This window comes from Mustela lutreola, chromosome 5 (genome assembly GCF_030435805.1).
Source record: "Mustela lutreola isolate mMusLut2 chromosome 5, mMusLut2.pri, whole genome shotgun sequence".
Lineage (NCBI taxonomy): Eukaryota > Metazoa > Chordata > Mammalia > Carnivora > Mustelidae > Mustela > Mustela lutreola.
Window position 1 is genome coordinate 109,369,281 of NC_081294.1, and position 19,882 is coordinate 109,389,162.

The 19,882-nt window shown below is 35.5% G+C and overlaps 1 protein-coding gene across 11 annotated transcripts in view; it reads left to right on the forward strand.

Moving 5' to 3' along the window:
- XRCC4 (X-ray repair cross complementing 4) overlaps positions 1–19,882 on the forward strand; it is a 317,602-nt gene that overhangs the window by 176,792 nt on the left and 120,928 nt on the right. The window contains exon 8 of one of the 11 annotated variants that reach the window (XM_059175406.1): positions 18,200–18,218. The exons of the other annotated variants lie outside the window; for them this stretch is intronic. Coding sequence (XP_059031389.1) covers positions 18,200–18,203 — 4 coding nt within the window. The 3' untranslated portion in view covers positions 18,204–18,218. Of the gene's footprint in view, positions 1–18,199; positions 18,219–19,882 lie in introns of those variants that run through there. 11 annotated transcript variants of the gene reach the window in all.

The following is a 19,882-nucleotide window of genomic DNA, read 5'->3' on the forward strand; positions in this document are numbered from 1 at the left end:
TGTTAAGCTCTGTGAGTTCAGGGATTGGGTTAATAATACCTCCTGCCTACCTTTCAACATGAGTATCAGGGTCAGATGAGAGCATGTGTATGAAAATTCTATCTAGGTTGGATACTCTAGGAATATGATGCATTGTTATTTTTAAAGCATTATTATCCCTGGGTTTTCAGCTAACTCCTGAAAGTGTGATCCTGAGAAGGAAACTGTCTATGCATTTTTCTGACATGGAGTGTTTCCTTTTCTCATAACTCTTACAGAATTGAGGATTGTCCATAGCTTTCTGCGTGTTAACTTGGCAAAATTTCCTACTTCCTTGAGCAATCAATAAGATAATGTTGGAGGAAAATAATACAATTGGAAGACCATGTTTTAAAAAGTTGATTAATTTGATATAATATGTATATATGCTTTTTATTCTATTACATCTTACATTTTTAATCATTTAGGATTTAATTTCCAACTTACTCAAGTACTTACACATTTTTTGTTACAATTCAATCATTTTTGTCTGCCATTTTAAAATATGGTAGTTGGCCATCTTACTTTTTCTGAAAGGATCTGCTTTCATGTTTATAACTTAATTCTTAAAAGTTCATAAGTTATTGCTATGTTTCTTGTATAAACAGTGTATTTGAATTTGTGTGTGTTCATGTGTGCATGTTTAATTTTTCTAAAGAATATAATTTATCAGATTCAAATTTCTAATTCTTAAAGATTTTTGGTAACTGAACTTTAAAAGTTCTTTAGTGTCGAATTAGGGACGTAAAATGAATGTGCAATTGCTATATATTTACTTTGGTCATTGTGAGCAAACCTCATTTTTTATACAACTTTAATTTTATCATAATGTTTATCTTAGTTGCAAAAGTAAACACAGTGGTGGTTTTAAAGCAAGATAGGTTTTTATTAGCTTCACTGTGTTTACCTAACTGTTCAGGCTGCGGCTCTCACTTCCCTTGCTGCATGTTTTGATTAATGGCCCCCTGGACTTGTTCCAGAATATACTGATTATGGTCAGTGTACTTCAAAGATGATTTATTAATTGTGTTTGCAGCTCAAAATAATTAAGTAAAGATTGATCATAGGTATTATTATAGATTTGCCAATAAGATCAGCAGTTATATTATTCCCTGAGTGGATTTCTTACACTATACAGAAAGAACAAAATATTAATATTAAAAATATATATTCAGTATTAACCACAGCTTTATGGCCTTTTAATTTAAAGCACGATGATTAAATGTATTAGAGATTTAGTCTTATAAGTACATGTATTTTAAGTTCTGTTTTAACATAATTCCAAAATAATATGTTTCAGTGAAGATTACATAGATGTTTGAATGAAGTATTTCCTTGTTTATAACTCACCCTGGGAACAACCTTTCCTACAATTCCCTCAGGCTGTTACATGCGTTTAGATTTCAAATTACTGACAGACTTGAATTTCTGTTTAAAATAATTTTTTAGTAGAAAACTGTTATAATCTCCTGTGTTTTATGTAAAGGGAATTTATCATATATTTACATATATTATATTCCTATTTGAAAGCTTTTTTTACATCAAATTTCTCTAGATTTGGCATGATCATAGTTATTGTGTCAGGCATTTGAAGTGTTCTATCACAAAGAATAATGTGTAAATATTCATTATACTGGTCAGAGGAGTTATTAATCAAAAGAAATGACTCCCTGCTCATAATTTATAGTTCAATATTGAAAGAAAAATATGTACATTTATTTTTCAATTATTTGATATATTATATTCAAAATATACATTTTAGCAGCGAAATTCTAGAACTTAAGTCATCTACTGTGATATGTAACTAAATGTTAAATAGCTATTTGGTTTGTATTAAGACATCATGAAATGAAATAAAATGTTTTTTCCCACAATGGAACTGAAAGTTAATCCATATTCTAAGCTTTTGTGAAAGTCCAAAATAGTTATGTCAAAACAAGAAGATATAAACCTCACAAGTAAATAAGATGTTAGCAAATAGAGTGAAAAAATAAAGTATAAGAATAAAAAAAGAACAAAACCTAAGTAAGTTAAAAATATAATCCATAAGCATTATTCAGTGATTTTTGCTTGCTTTTGTAAATCATTACTAAAGAACAAAGAGCACAGAAATGCTTTATTTAAGCAACATTATTTTAAAATATTTTTAGTAAAATTTGAGGATATATACTTTGCTTAGTTGAAGATTGTATACAATAACTTCATTTCTGAACAATTTCTAAAAATAATTTCTCTAGATAAAACTTAGGCATGTTATTTTTTAAAATATTATTTTTGTGATGAAAGAGGATAAATTATAAGTGTGTTGAATAAAGCAGTGTTATCATTATCAGCATTACTGAGTGCTTTATCCTGCATACACTATTTCTTGAAATTCAGAATAAAGAGGTTGCAGGCTGTGTCTTCAATGATCTTTTTATATGATGTAAAGTAATGAAGGAAAATTAATCAGTAGCACACATTTGTCTTTTTCTTTTGGCTTCATTATATTTCCTGACAAACTGTCTTTAATATGTATATGACTAAAATATGCCAGATTTCATAATAGGTATAAGAAATATGAAATTTTAGAGGAGGGAGAGTTAGTATTCCATTCACGACTATAAAATAAGGAGATGTGAAGACTGACTAGAAGATGTTACTCAGTTTGGCTTTGTAGAGGAATAGATGTTTCTAGGCACATAAACTGAAGAAGGATAAGGCAGAGACTAATATCAAATCCAGCCTCCTGATGGCCCTTCTCTTTTTAGTAATAGAACCCCCTTCCAACACCCTGTGCATACCCAAGTTTTAACAGATTGGATGGCTGCCAAACTAGAGGTTAAATTTCTCAATTTCACTGGTAGCAGAGTATGGCAATGTGACAATGAGATATGACAGAAATAATACATATATAATTTGGGGATCTTGCCCTTAAAATGAGCGAGTATACATTCCTCCATTTTCCTGTTTGAGTCCATTTTCAACCTCGCATGTTAGGAAGATATCTTTGGAGATGCGAGAGAAACAAGAAAGGAAGAATCATAGTCCCTGGAGAGCTCATGGAGCAGGGCAGCATATCCACTGGGGGACCACCCAGCTACCTCTACACTATTATGGGAGAAAAAAATAAAAGTCTAGCTTGAATGAGCCATGTTGCTTTTTGGATCTCTCTGTCACAGAAACTTGAGATATCCCCTGCCTAAAAGAAAGGGCTTTCATGTCAGAGGAACAGAATACAGTAAGTAGATGCATGGAGGAAGAGTCTAGAACATAGGGACCATTGACTGTATCATGAGGTGCATAGACATGTTGAATAAAGCTGGTAAAGTAGATGGATCTCAGATCAGAAAGGAACTTGAATGCTAAGCTGATTTATTGGACTTCTTTCATGAACGCAGTTAGGAACTCTTAAAAGTTCTGAGACAAACAATGGCATAATGAACAGTGCTTTAGGATAATTTCCCTGGAAATCATGTATTTGATGGAGGGAATGTTTACAGACTGTCAGTGAAGATAGGAGGATATTGCGGTAGTCCAGGAAGAGTTAGTCTGAAGAAGGATAGTAATTTTAAGTGTGAGTGTGATTGGAAAGAAAAGGAAAGGAAGAGATGAATTGAGAAACACGTAAGATTGCTGTCTTCTTATTACCAAAGACCTTGGAAACCTTATCTGTATTGAAAGCTATTTGTTAAACTTGGTCTTTATCAAAGTAAGTCATCTGTCTTTAGAAATCAACCTACCACAAAAGCTGGATAAACAGAACTTGGTGGTCATGGGCATTGACTTCTGAAAAGACTGGGAAAGTTTCCTTTGCAGTATATACTCAAGTATATAGGTATATAGTACCTTAATATTATTTCAGTTGTTTAATTTTTTAAACTTAGTTTAGCATATAGGTAAGCATGTTAATCAGTAAGTTATCTTCAAATCATACTTTAAGAAAGGTTGTCACTCTGGGGGGTGTATGTACTACAGCCTCTGAAAACCTTTCTTGATAAAGGGGTTCTTGTTAGCGCCAGTCACAGGAAATACTCCTTTTTGGACAAGTGTCATGTATTTTCATTTCAATCTGAAATTATGGGTTTCTCTTGCTTAGAGATATATGATATTCTTATGGACTACAGAAAAACACACACACACACACACACTTTTTTTTGCCTTACAATTTTTGTGGATTTAGTGCTGATTTTAGAGAGTATTTTGCCTAGGGCCTAGATATATGACTTCCTAGAAATTTCCAGACTGTAGAGGATAGGTTATATTTGTGAGTGAATTTGACAAATTAATGAAGTTAAGAGCTAATGTTGTAAAACTGAACTGGCCTATATATCCCTATTTCAAGGAAACCAAGAGAATAATAATTATTTATTGAAGCTTAGTTTTGGTTAAACAATAAATGGTGCCATATAAGGCATAAAAACTGGGAACGAGAACATTTCATTTGTTCTTAACTGTTATATGTTCAAGTAAGACAAATGAAGATCTCAATATTTTTAATAATAATAAGATGTGTTATGTTTTTATTTTGTGCACTGTTTTAGGTAATTATTACATTAGTATTAGAATGGAATCTATTATCTAATAAAAATATACAGCCACATAAACATCACATAAATGTTTTGTGGGACAAAAGGCTTACAGTATAAATGGAAGGAAGCCCATTTCACCTGATAATGTCCATCCACTGGCCCTAGATGTGCCTTTTGTATCATATCAGATAAATTGTCTACATTAAAGTAACTCATATAGAGTGGAGTCATGTTATAAGTGCAAAAAAAACTTAACACATATTCAGCATACACTCTCCAGCCTCTTCTTTGACCCTAAAGAGGGTCTGGTGAGAAATTAGGAAAGAGAACAATTTAAATAGTTCTAGACATTCTTTTCAGGCATATGCCTGGGACTGAGTATCAATTGGGAAACATATCTCCTTTCCCGCATCTGAGTTTCTATTATCCTTCCATAACTTGAACAGCACATATAAAAAGAAACCTTTTTCATGTAACATGGCCACTAAACAAGGGCAACTACTTCTTTATTTTCTGTCACTGGATGGAAAACAAATAGCCACTTATCAAAATAGGTGGAAAACTCTTGAGTGCTGGCTGATTAAAGTTGGGTATATCATACTGGAATAACAGTTTCCCAAGGATTTTTCAAGATACTGTGATTATCACATTAAGTCCTACAGTTAGAACCTAAGCCCCAAATAAAATAGAACCTCATTTAATATGGATGGAAGCCATTGCACCCTCTAAAGTTTTTGCTTCTGTGATCTAAAGCACCTAAATGTGTCAACATTTCCCAAGTAAAACATGCTTTTCATTTGGTTAATCTCTTGGTTGGAGTTGCCTTTCATTGAATGCATATAGTTTTCTAGTGTTCCATTGAAGTTGTGTTCCCAGAGCCTGCTTATATCTCAGATGTGGTGTCATCTTTACAGAAAATCATGGGACACCATACTTGTGTTAATGTGGGATGTTCCCCAGCTGTTAAACTTTTCCTTCCTGAAACATCACTATTTTTTTTTTTAAACCTACCTTAAAAAGAAGAGTATAGTGGTCCCAAATTTCTCAAACTCCAATCATGCCCAGGCTGTGTGATTTGGGTCAAGTTACTTATCCACTCTGGGTCTCAATATTCTAACTTCTAAAATGGAAACCATAATAGCCACCTCATTAAAATTTTTTTAAAAGATTTTATTTATTTATTTCACAGAGATCACAAGTAGGCAGAGAGGGGGGTGGGAAGCAGGCCCCCTGCTGAGCAGAGAGCCCGATACGGGGCTCTATCCCAAGACCCTGAGATCATGACCTGAGCCAAAGGCAAAGGATTTAATCCATTGAGCCACCCAGGTGCCCCAAAAATTAATGAGATGATAAATAAAATGTGCCAAGCGAGTGAGAAATGCTAAGTATTAGTTGCTGCGGCAGCTCTTGTTCATTTAATTTTTCCCTTCCACTTAAATTTAGTGTCCAGCTAAATTTAAATGCAGATTGTCTTCCAAGTCAGTTACTTGTGGCAAAAATTATACTATCAAAGGGTGTATATTTAATTATGTTTAGTAACTTAAAATCAGATAATGCTCATCATTGGAAATTCCTATGCTTTTGGCTTGAGAAAGTAGGTGAGTGGTACAGTTTTCAGACAAGGAATGGACTAAAAAAGAAGCAGGCTTGCAGAGCAGAAAATTGAAAAGCTTTGTTTTGGCTAGATTATATGTAAAATACTTAACAGACATCAAAGCAGATATATCAAGATATATGAGTCTGGAGTTCCTGGGAGAAGTGAGGTCTAGAAATAAAGATTTAAGAGTCCTAAATGTTTAGGATGTATGATTATGATTTTGAATTGAGAACAGTCAGCATGGTGGGTGTTTCTCTTCAACAAGGCTTGTGTAGTTCCTAATATAGAGCTTTAAACAACAAATACAGTAAAGGTAAAGATGATACTGTCATAGTGCTAGAGTTCCATGCTTTATTCTTCAATAGATTATAACAGCTGTAGGAAAATGAGTTCAGTTCATTTCTAATTATCTATCTTATGGATTATACATGGATTTAATAGTTAGGTGATTCCTTTCTGGGCTCTTAACACATCTGAACAATTTTATTTGCTGTTCTTGACAACTTCAGTATTAGATCAATGTTTTAAATTATATGTAGTATTGGGGGAAAAGTTCCAAAGCACACTTTAAATGGGACTCTTTTCTTCCTGTATGATCATTGAATCAAAAGAATTTGTTGGGAGCGTTTTAAGTCATATATTCCAACTTTATAGTCCAGGCAAGTAGAAAAAAACAGATACATGAAACCATAGTAGAGCAATTATTTGGTTGACTGTGATAGTCATTAGTTCTGTTCACCAAATATTTCCAGCGCTCTGCCTTCTGGGCACATGGTAAAATTGCACTTCAGTAACTGTAGTTGAACGAGGCCTTAAGATTAGGTCTTACCAGCAAGTTTGGATTAAAAATGTCATGTGTAATTTCCGAACCAGAGAACTTTCTTTCCTTCTGCCATTAGTGATTGGCAGTATTGGTAGCTGCCCTGTCATCCTAGGTCTTGGAATGAGGGCAGCACAGAATGGAGCCCCTAGGCCACTCCTGAGGGACCTATGAGAAAATTTGAATGAGACATAAATGCATGAATGAGAAATTAAAGCTTTGTGGTTTTGTTTTGTTTTGTTTTTTAAAGATTTATTTATTTATTTGACAGAGATCACAAGTAGGCAGAGAGGCAGGCAGAGAGAAAGAGAGGGAAGCAGGCTCCCCACGGAGCAGAGAGCCCGATGTAGGGCTCGATCCCAGGATTCTGGGATCATGACCTGAGCCACCCAGGCGCCCCTAAAGCTTTGTTGTTTTTAAGTCACTGAGATGTTGGGGTACTTGCTACTACACTATAGGTTAGGTTTAACCTGAGTGGTGGAACGCAGAGACGTGTCCAAATACAGCATATTCTTAGCACCATCACAGTACTATGTAAAAACTAAAGAATCACAGACAACATTAGTTCAAAGTTCAGTACCAATGCCCTGAAGTGAATATCTGTAGCTTTACTGTAAACAGAGGGTCAGAATAAGCCGCTACTTAGCTATGTTTTTACAAAGTTAAAATATAAAACATATTTCCAAATGTTACAGTTGGGAAGTTTCATTTTCTCTGAATATCAATATAATTGTATAATATAGAAGTTTTAGTGGAAACTAACTTCTTCAGTGATTTTATGAACATATTAATATCTTTTGTAATAAAGAAAAGTAGCATTTTCAGATTTTTCTCACTCAGGTAGGAGAAATTGAGTTTATTATTCAAAGAGCTATTTAACAAATGGTCTTTTATAAGCTCATCTTGTGCCAGTCAGACAAATGGAGTCCAGCTCGCACTTAGAAGGTTAAGAGAGAAAACACTCACAGATTTGACATCACTTCACCCCACCTAATGACTTCACTTTCCGTTTGACTTGCTTTTTGTTATTTATTGAACTAAAAAATGTACTATCCAAATTAAAGCTGTAGTCTTTGCTTCCACCAAGTATGCTGAGATTAACCACAATTCGGATGATCCCAAAACTCATAAATTGAGTAAGTTTTAGTCATAGAATTTTTAAGGTGGAAATTGAGTAAGATAGTCCTTTCTGTTCCTTTACCAAATAATTAATGATATCTTTATCCATTGTTTAGTTGTAAACTGACATAGAACGTTAGCCAAATGAAGCATGGTAGGGATTCATTGTCAGTGTCTATGCCCAGTGTCTGTCTCCTCATGATTTCTCTATATATCGCCTCTTCTGGGCTTTATTTTAGTGTAACATTTGCTTACACTACACAAATAGCATCTAGGGAAGAAATTCTGGTGTTTCAAGCTATTGTTTGCAAAACATCTCCCCTATACCTTATTAATGGCAAACTAACTTGTATTCCACTTAAAAAGTATCTTACAGTACTGGTAAAGGTGTAGCAATATCAAGTAAGGAGGTAGGAGACCTGGGTCCAAGTTTCAACTGTGTTATTTATTAAACTGTATGCTTTGCTTAACATCTTTCAAATCTGTCTCCTCCTCTCTATGTCTCTGTCCCTGCCTTGGTTTAAGACCTTGTTACCTAGCTCCCTTCCAGACTTCACACAGCTGCCAGAGTGACCCTTCTAAGATGTTAATCACTTCAAGGGTTTTAATGAGTCCCTACAGTTTTCAGGATACAGTCCAAACCCCTCAGCATGTTACACAGAGCTTTTTTTTTTTTTTTTTTACACAGAACAAGCTGCCCCTTGCCTAACTCTGGCCCTGAGGTTGTAAACTGGCAGGCTGTTAGCAGAATTCAGCTCATGTGTGTGTTTGGTCTGGTTTGTGCCATGTTTTCTTAAACATTTGGTATGAATGTTAGTTTAAAAAATTGAGAGATTTCTGGCTTCTCTTGAAATTTGAAGATTACTCTCTCACGTGTTGGCAATTGGCTATGCCGACTATTCTCTTTAGAGAGGATGTTCGATCTTTAACTCACCACAGTCCTCTCCCATTGACATTTCACCCCTTTATGTAACTTGTGGGTATTTGAGTTGGCCTCTCCTTCTGGCCTCTGCTCCAGCCAGTCTTTAATGTTCATTCTTTATAGCACTCAATTATATACCAAGTTCTTTCAACGTTTTATGCTTGCTCTTGCCTAGATTGTCCTCCTGTCCTTCCGTTTCTTTACTCACTCAAAGAACTCAGTAACTCACTGTTACTTTACTCACTGACCCATTCCCTTCCTTCAGGGTACAGTATAGTTGTTGTCCTCTTCAGAAAAACCAAACCTGCCCTTCTGATGTACCCACACCATCTTATTCTGTCACGTTGTAGAGTATTTGATTTGTTTGTCTGAATCCCTGATGAGGTAGTAAAGTCCTTGGGAGCATAGGCAAGTGTCTAATTTGTTTTTAAGTCCCAGTTTGGGCTCAGAGGAGCCCCTGTCAGCCTCAGTGTCATCATTTATAAATCATTTATAAGTGAACATAAGGATCACCTTCAGGGGTTCTTCTTGTTTGAAAGTCTGCTGTCTCTTGTTCGTTTTGGGGAATCTGGGGTCAGAGGCTGCTTTGAACAGTTTACCAGAGCTCAGATACGTACTAAAAAGACTCAAGGGAATTAAGGCATTTGGTGTCCTAAAGCGCTAAGTAACAAAGGTATTTCCCTCCAAAAGGACCACATGCTTTGGTTAGTCATTCCTACATAGAAGCTGACTGTGTAACAGATCATTGTCCAAAGGCAGCCGAAAGCTAATCTGTTAGGCATCTGATGACATTTAACGGAAAGGAATTATTGGTGCTTCAAAGAGGGCATCTATTTAACCTAAACAGCAACCTATTTAGCATGATGAGGAAGAGAAAAGAAAGATGAGGAAACATGTTAGACAGAAATTAAATCTGATTCAAATGCTACAGTTGGGGTTAGTTGCCATGAAAAAAGCGGAATAGAAGATGAATACCTCCGGCCAGTGGCAAATGGTTTGGGAGGAGATAATGATCAAAGTCAGTTCTCATGATAATGAATGACTTAAAACTGTTTGACCCAGAAATTCTGTCTTTAGGAATTTATCCAAAAACAAAACAAAACAAAACATAGTACATAGTGATCAGAATGTTATCTATAATAACAACAACAGTAAGAAAGGAAGCATTTTAAATGTCCAGTGTTGGGAAATTATTTAAGTCAGTGGTTTTATTTTTTCTTTAAAAGATTTTATTTATTTGAGAGAGAGAGTGGGTGGGAGGAGAAAGAGAGAATGCACAGGAGCCAGGGGAGGGGGATGGGTAGGCAAACAGACTCCTCGCTGAGCAAGGCGCCTGACTTGGTGCCAGATCCCAGGACTCTGGGATCATGACCTGAGCTGAAAGCCCAGGCTTAACCAGTTGAGCCACCCAGTACTTCTTAGAGTACAGTGTTCCACAGGACTGTGTTGATAACCATGTCAGGAAAACCTGGCCTTTCATTTTCACTTCAACTAGAGTAGTTTCACTTTTATTGTATATATTAAGGTTACATGTGAAACTTTCTTTAAAAATTATTCTCATAATAGTAAAAATTTGAAAACCATTGAATTCAATAAATTACAGTAATTCATGCAACAATAGATAAGGAAATGTGTGTTAACAGTTCAGGTTATCTTTGGGTAGTGACTAGTTTGGTTTTTTTTTCTTACTTGGATTGGTCTCTGTTTTCCACATTGTCTACAGATAACATGTAATTATTTCTGTACCGAACAAAAATGGCTCTTGAAAAAAAGAATTAGTTGACAGCAATAAATAGTCCACAAGTCACTGAAAATTTCCCAACTTACTATTTTTGGCATTCAAATCATAGGTTTTGTAAACCTACTACCGTTTGGGATTTTTTTCCATGAAATATCATAGGTTGTTGAAAACATTGAAGGTACAGCCCAGCCCCCTCATTTTATATTTGAAGAAATTACAATCCGAAATATTTCAATATACAGAAGCTAGAGCTGGGAGCCTGGGATCTTCTGATGCCGTGTGCTTTTTCTGTTATACCCAATTTATAAATAATCACAATTTTCATTTCTTTCATTTTTGTCCACTTTGTTGGAGCATTTAACATTGTGTTATTTCTTGCTTTTTTCCCTATGAGTGAAAACTAATTTCTTTTTTTTGAAGTGCCAGTGGTCAAAACTTTTCTATTTAGAAAAATTAGCACAAACTAGAACATTAAAACTTCCTAAAACTGTCATATGACTCATTGTTCTGATTTATACAATTAAAATTTCCTGATCTACTTTAGTCCTCTAATTCATTAAATGTGTATGTTCACTCAGATTTATAATTTGGTGTTAGACTAGATTGACCTTTAATAATTCTCAGAGTTTGCCTTCACTTTTGGCATCTGAAAGGTAGACATTAGATACATGTTCCATCTGCCCCACCTTCCTCCTCAGACATGAATATACTTGGGAAACTGTTTTACTTGTATTTTAGGATCTTAACTCATCTCTGAGTTATCTTGCTATGAGTACACTGACCCCCAACTGTAATGGCTTTGTGTGACATTTTTCTTTTTGCATATATGTATATATGTCAGTACGTTCCCATGGTTCTTTTTTGTTTTAATGCTGAGACATGAAAATTGGTAGCCATTTGAACTTAGAGACTCTGGACAAAGAGTCTGAGGTAATGTGTTTCAAATAAAGGAAAACGGAAAGTGTCAGAAACATCAGTCAAACCCCAAACCCCTTACCAACCTCCAGCCAAACAAAACAAAACAAAACGATAATTTATAATGAAAAGCAATCAGAATAAACACATGGAGGCCTTTATTTAAGGTGTTATTTGTTTTCAATGATCCTGTTTGTGAAAAACTCTAGAAATGAGAGGATTTCTAGAGCATTCTTTTTTAACCATTTCCTTCAGGTATCTTGACATCTTAATTAAAATGCCAGCCATTCAGGCTTATATCATATAAAGAATATTCCACTTAAAAGAATTGCAGCTTAAGACTGAAGTCATTTTTATATAGTTTTTTACTAAAATAATTCCTCTGAAATTCACATGTATTAGATTCGGGGTAAATTTTAAAATATTTTTAAATGTCTTGGTTTCAACTCTTTTCCAATTTAGTTATTCTAATTGTTTTAATACATTAGAGCTGCTATTCATTTACTCTGAGAATCAAGCACAGAAGTTCATGGATGTAAAAGTGAAATAAAGTTTGTAAACAGTCAGTTTAATAACATGGGCTTACATGCAAATACATTTGCATGTATCAAAGTGTTTCCGTTAAAACAGTCAGGTAGGAATGACTATGCCACTAGTTAAAAATTTTAATATGTAATATTCTTAAAACACTTCCTTATTAAAATTTAGGTAAAATACCTGTGGTATATACTTTGAGAATAGTAGTACTACCTCACTTTATTTTTCAGATAGTATTTTTAAAATATTTTATTTATATACAACACCATACAACTTTTAAAGCACACACACACATATTCATGTAGTTTTTATGCAAACCCTGTGAGAAAGGGAGATTTCCCATCAAAACCGAAGATAGTGAGGTGAGTAACATACCCAAAATTTCATGGCTATGCACAGGCCTAGAACCTCATGCATTATTTTATTTCCTAGTACCTGCCCAGCATTGCTTCCATGAACCTTTTAGCCCTTATAAATGAATATGTGTACCCCAGAATTTCTTACAGCTTAACAAAGGCAAGTTGCAAAATTATACATGTATTATAATTATAATGTCAGTTACTAAAAAAAAAAAAAAGTCATAAAATAGTAGAAACTTTCTCCAGATACATGAAGGCTCTGAAAGTTGCCTATGAACTATTAATGCTAACTGCCTCTGATATGGGTGAAGGGTACAACTGGCTTCGCGGTGTGGGCAGTGTAAGTATCTGAAAGATCTCAGCCTTATCGGAAGTATAGTCTAAATATGGTCATGTATGACTTGTGGAATTAAAAATAATTTTTTAGACGTTTCAAGAATGGGGACTCCTGGGTAGCTCAGTCGGTTAGGTGTCTGCCTTCAACTCAGGTCATGATCCCAGGTTCCTGGGATTGAGTCCAGCATTGGGCTCCCTTCTCAGCAGGGAACCCACTTCTCCCTCTGCCTGCTGCTCCCCCTGCTTGTGCACTCTCACTCTCACTCTGGCAAGTAAATGAAAGATCTTAAAAAAATAGTTTCAAGAATGTACAGTTGAATTCTGGAAGTTATCAGACTATAGCAAGAAGGAGAAGGGATGGAAAGAGAGGTAAATGGGTGGGGGGAGGGTCTCGTGTTTTGTGAATAAAAAAGGTCATTACACTATCTTTGGAATCTCTAGGTCATATTTTTCGTAGCTTGTTTTGACCTATTGGTTGACATAAACAAAGGAATTGAACGTAAGCATCTTTTTAGAATCATTCTGATTTGTTCATAGTTTTGGTAAGTACTTAGCAATCAAAAAAGAATTGGCTGTGATGCTATATTGTGCAACAAATAAATATCAATTGAAGAGGGGGTTGTTTCATCACAATAGCCTCGGTAAATTAAAAGTAATAAATTTAGTTGAAAACCACGGGTATGTTCTTGTAATTCTGTGCTGTATAATTTTTTTTTGGCGGGGGTTACCCATTGGTAATTCCTTTGGGCTTTTTCAGAGGGGCGGAGGCAAGGGCTGATTACCTCTGCTTTCACTCCACCCTCCTGGAATGTAGCATCTGATGTACAAACACTAAAAAACATGACTTTTCACAGGAGCTTGTTATTCCTCTCTTTAGTTTGAACCAGAAGTGGGATTAGTCTAAGATACCCCTGCCCTTGGCATGTGTTCCTTTAGAAAAGCCAGACGATCCAGCCCTTAATTCCTGGTTAGTAAGATAATGTCCATCACTGGGTGAGGCTCTAGAGATGGAATAATTTGCCACACCACATCTCTGACTGAAATCTAAATGTGACTCTTGGGAGCAGTAGACTGTGAATTGGTCTGTCTGTGTGACTTTCAGTTTACTTTCTCATCTAATCAGCTTTCTGTCTGAAATGTCTGAAGAAGCTCCCTGTTACTAGTTCTTCTTTGACCTTTTTGACTCACACATTTGCTGTCTGACAACTTGTCGCCTTTATTCTCTATCCAAAGCAACCAGCAGTGGTCCTCACCTTCCCTTAGTGGCTCTTGGAAGTGATTCTTTAAGATGCACCTTTTATGATATGGGGACCATCTCCATTTGTGATGACAAGAACAATGACAGCAATAATAAGAGTGGCCACCATTTATTCGGTACCCACTATGTTGCTACCATTGCTCTACATAAATTCTCTCTACTCTTTGCTATAGTCTTTACCCTTTCTTCTCTCTACTCTTTATTACAGTCTTCCAAGGTAGGTCTTATTATTCCCACTTGACACGTGACCCATGAAGAAACTGACGTATATGGAGCTTTCCGAGAAGATTCATGACAAAGTAAGGACTTAGTCCCCGTCTACATCATATGCTCCAAAGAATCTAACCAAATAGCAAATCTGACTCTACAGTGGTCACAGTGAGGTTTCAGTGGACATGTATGGCTGTCAAAATCAGTTCTGCACAGGATTGCAGCTCCTTGTTCATTTTGAGGTTGCCTCTAAATTAAATAGTTGAATTATTGAAAGATAGTTGCTCTTCTTTTTCTTGGCATTTTGTTGTTTCAGAATTCTATTAAATGCTCTTTTCCAGATATTTATACTAATCTGTTAAAGCTACGTAATTGTTCTATCTTAGAAATGGTTCAGAAAAGTTTACCACTGGCTTCTGCTCATCAAGAACTAAAACAATGTCAGTATATAGACCCTGGTTTGGAAAAGTAGAATGGGGTTTATTCAGTCAAAATCATATCTTGGCTAAATAACAGTTAAGAATATAGGCTTTAGAATCATGGGCTGTACTACCTCTAGACATTTTGACCTTAGACAAATTACTTCATATCACTACAATTCATTTTCTTCTTCTTTTAAAGGATATAATGAGAGGTCTTAGCTGATAGTGCTTTGGTTGTTTCATCTTGTTTTAGTGATGAATGAGACAACACACATAAAATATAGCCTGGTGTGTATATCCATTGGTAATAAATGTTTCTTTTTATTATTAATGTAATTTGTATTTGAAAATAACTACTTCATGGGTGCCTGGGTGGCTCAGTTGGTTAAGTGGCTGCCTTGGGCTCAGGGCATGATCTCAGTGTCCTGGGATCAAGTCCCAAATCAGGCTCCCTGTTTGCCTGGAAGCCTACTTCGCCCCCTGCTTGTGTGCTCTCTCTTTCTCTCTTTGTCAAATAAATTGATTTTAAAAATCTTAAAAAAAAAACAAAAACAAAAACAAAAAATAAACAAAAAGAAAAGAGCTACTTTAAATTGTAGTTATATAATATAGTAACAATACACTTGACACTGTAAAATGTATCAATGTAGGTCATAAAACATTTAAGGTTTGGGTGAAAGTTTTTCATTCTTAGCTAGATTTCAAATGCGTACTAATGTGTTGTATCTTGAAGCCCTTATAAAAAGGCTTCCTTAAAAATTTCTTAATTGGTAGTAAAAATAGAACAAAGGACAGGATTCATTGTTTCTAACTTTCATCATGTGAAATGTATTTATTCCATTGCTGCTTAGATCAGATGAGAAAAAAAGGTTATTTAACATCATTATTCTGGTAACATGCACCATCTCTTTGGTCCTGAATGCAAAAGACCTGGGTATTATGTCCATGTCAGTAGGAAGCTTAAGGCAGAAAAGAACAGAGAGGTGGGTGTCAGTCAGGGTTCTCCAGAGAAAAGAACCAATAATGTGTTTGTGTGTGTGTACATATACTTACACATATACATATGCATATGCATAAGGTTTATTTTTAGGAATTGGTTGATATACTTCTGGGGACTGCCAAATCTGAAATATGTATAGCAAGCAGGCTAGAAACTCAGATAAGAGTTCATGCTGCAGTCTTGAGGCAGAAGTCTTCTCTGGGAAACTAGTTTTTGCTCTGAGGTCTTCCACTGATTGGATAAGGCCTACCAGTGTTATCAAGGACACTCTCCTTTACTGAGAGTCAACTGGTTGAAAATAGTAATCCATACCTTCACAGCAACTCCTAGATCAGTGTTGATTGTATAACAGGGTGCTCTGGCCTAATCAGCTGACACATAAAACTACAACCACAGGCTAGGAACAGAGAATACCTGAGAATTTTCAGATAGGGAAGAGTATTGAGAGAGGTGTACAATAGAGGGTTGCCAAAATAATGCATATCACTGAAGATGACCACCTAAAATCATTGAAGATGAGGTGAAAATTGTGGGACAGATAGAACATGAAAAGAGGTAGAGATAACAGTGCTTGGTCACCAGTTGGACTGATAATGTAATCAGCGATAAAATCCTGTTATCAATAATTTATTAAGCATCTGCATTCTAGTTTGGCTTGTGTAAAATTTTACCATCTTCATTGGCATATACTATGTCACATATGTAGGATTTTTTCGTTCTGCTGCCATGGAGTAATTAGGCAGCTTTGTGGTGACTCTTCCCCACCCCCATTCTCCTGCCCTTTTTTATCCCACCTTTTCACAGTTCTAGTCAAAATATTCTTAGACAGGAGATTGGAAAAGAAGGGCATACATATTGAAAAGATCTGTCAGTAGAATTGGTACTCTGTCCCTTTTTAAGGTTTCAAGAATAATCTGGAGAAAAAGAGAAAAGTTTTCAGTATAAAATCATTTGCGAAGGCTTATCCATCTGCAAAGAAATCTGTTTGGAAACAATTTACAACCCATGATCTTAGGGCATCAAGGGAAAGACAGCATATCTCTCTTGTTTCTTTCAAGATTTTCTCTTTGAATATGTCAAACCTAGGTATATGTTGTTTGTTTCTTTCTTTAGGTGTTTATATGGCTTGGTGTGCTATGACTTTCCTGGATATGTGGCTTGGTGACTATCATTAATTTTTGAAAATTCTCAGACAGTATTGTTTCAGATATTTCTTCTACTCTGTTTCCTTTTCTTTCTCCTTCCAGTATTCCAACTACACATGTATTATACATTATGAAACTGTCTCAAGGTTCATGGGCATTTTGTTCAGTTTTTCATTCTTTTAGTCCTTTGCATTTCAGTGTAGATAGTTTCTATTGACCTATTCTCAAACTCACTGATTTTTTTCAATGGCTGTGTCCACTCTGTTGATAAGCCCATCCAATGGATTGTCCGTTTCCATTATAGTGCTTTTGGAAATGGTCTACTTTTTCCAATAAAAAGTAACATATTCATCATAATTCATCAGAATTGTTTTAGCATTTTCATCATAATTGTTTCAAATTCCCTATATAATTACTCCAACACCTATTCCATATCCAAGTCCGATTCTGACACTTGCTTTTACTCTTAAGATTGTTTTTCTTTCTTTCTTTCTTTTTTTTTTTTTTAAGATTTTATTTATTTATTTAACAGAGAGAGAGAGAGAGATCACAAGTAGGCAGAGGCAGGTGGTGGGGGTGCGGAGCAGGCTCCCCACTGAGCGGAAAGCCCGATGCGGGGCTCCATTCCAGGACCCTGAGATCATGACCAGAACCTAAGGCAGAGGCTTAACCCAGTGAGCCACCCAGGCGCCTCTACCATTAAGATTGTTTTTTCTTACTGTCTGAGATGCCTTATAATTTTTGATTGAAAGCTGACATTTTTGTATTGAGTAATAGGAACTAAAGTTGAAAGGTTATCAATGTGAGGATTTACATTAATATGACTAGGAGTTGTGGTATGTTAAATGTTTACTATAGCTCTGGTGTCAGGAGCTTCAGATTCCTCTGGTGTTTTTATTTTTGTCTCTTCTCTTAATCTTTAGGCTTCTCTGAGTATTTCTTGTCAGAGTCTACTTCTTCCACCTCTTTCCTTTATAACTCTCCACTGTTGTTTTACCAAAGTTTTGGGGTGCCTGGTTGGCTCAGTCAGTTAAGTGTCTCCCTTCAGCTCAGGTTATGATCTTGGAGTACTGGAATTGAGCCCCACATCTGGTCTCTGCTTAGTCGGGGGCATGCCTGCCACTCCTCTGGCTTGTGCTCTCTCCCTTTCTGTCAAATAAGTAAATATAATAAATAAAATCTTAAAAAAAAATAAATCTTAGTCTTTTAGTGGGCCTGTGTTTTGGGACTGTGACCTTCCTAAGCATTTCTCTGGTAATAATTGCTTTTTTATTTTCCTCCCTTGTTAGGTGAGATGAGAAGGGTAGAAGGGGCTGAAGCATGAGAAATATCTTTAAACCAGGTGAGATTAAGCTCAGGTAGTCTTTTATCCTGGAAAGTGGGCCTTTGTTATGGAAAGGTTCTGGGCAAATTTCACACTGATCATTTTTTCCCCTCCCTCAAAATCTGGAGGAGATCGTTCTTGAGTCTTCAGCATGAGAATCTGCTGGGGTTCCTAGAAGTAAAATCCAAGAAAGGGTGGGGATTCCTCAAGACTGTATACACTGGAGTGTCTTACTCTCAAGCTACATTCAGTTACCAGCATTTCATTAAAATCTCCACCTAAGTGTTACGACAAGTTTATGGCTTGAGAAACCTCAAATCCAGGTAAGTAGATCTCAACTATTACTCTGAATTGACCTGTCTCTCCAGATTTGGGGTGGTGCTTTGCTTTGCAATTTTCATTATCTGAAAGGTAAAAGAAATTTGTTAATTCTCAGTTTGTTCAGCTTTTTCTTACAGGGATAGGGGTGATGAGTACCAGTCTCTTTGTATATGAGAATTGAAACTTGACCTCCCTCATATAATAAATATACTTAGTCCATAAACAGGTGGAAAACTGAAATATTCTTATTTTGACTGACTTCAGTTTTTTCAATGGGAAAATTATAAAATGAATGTGTATATATATTATATGGGCTTATATATAAAGTGGATACATTTGTTAATTCTGTTTAAGAAAATCAAAACAAATGTATTTATTCATTTTGTAAATATTTATAAGGATTCTCTGGTAAAAATCAATTTTATTACTTGGAACTTGATAAAGCATATCACTAAGGCTCAAGCTAGCAGTTACTTTACTGAAAACTAATTGGAAAAAATCTGTTTCACTTTATATTTGCACAAAGAAAATTTTCATTATTTGTGACATCTTGTTCAAGATCTCATGTAGTAATTTAGAGAGCTCAGGGATATAAAGTAGTACAAGGAAGTCTGAGTTCTTCACAATTTTCTTTAAATAAGCCAAAGTTTTATTCTTTTGTCAGTGTTCAATATTTTGAGATTTTTAAAATGCTACAAAATTACTCCCTCCAGAATGCTGGCAGGTGAAAAGGTACTCTTCCTTAGGTATGATGATAAACAAGGTGACTTTTAAGAAGGTAAATGTAGTACACTCACATAATCATTACTTTGTTGGGCTTTTTATTTACTCGGTTTAAGTAGATTATGCATTTGTTTTTAAGACTTTTAAAATCAGAAGGCGAGTATGAATAAACTCAGGTTGACAAAGAATAGACATTACTGGTAGCTTTTCACTTCTCCAGACATTTAAGTATGTTAAAACACAAGCACAAGATACACTTGTGTACCTTTTTTCTCTGAAATTTGTGAAGATTTTCAAAAACAAAACAGAAAGATGGGAGGCACTGTGTTGAGATGGGACACTAAAAGGACAATGAGTTAAAAGACCTGGACATTCTGCCTGGTTATGCCAGAAATTTGTATGACTTCGTGTCCCTTTACCACCCCCTCCACACCTTTTAAAATTTCATTTATAAAGGAAAAAGCTGGAGGTGCTAGATAATTAGTAGGAGTCCTTTCAGCTCATACATTATATAATCGTATGTCCTAGTTTGCACCCAAGTTTATGATTATGAGATTTATAAAATGTTTTTTAAGGTATATAATTTTCCTCTGAAATGTGCCTG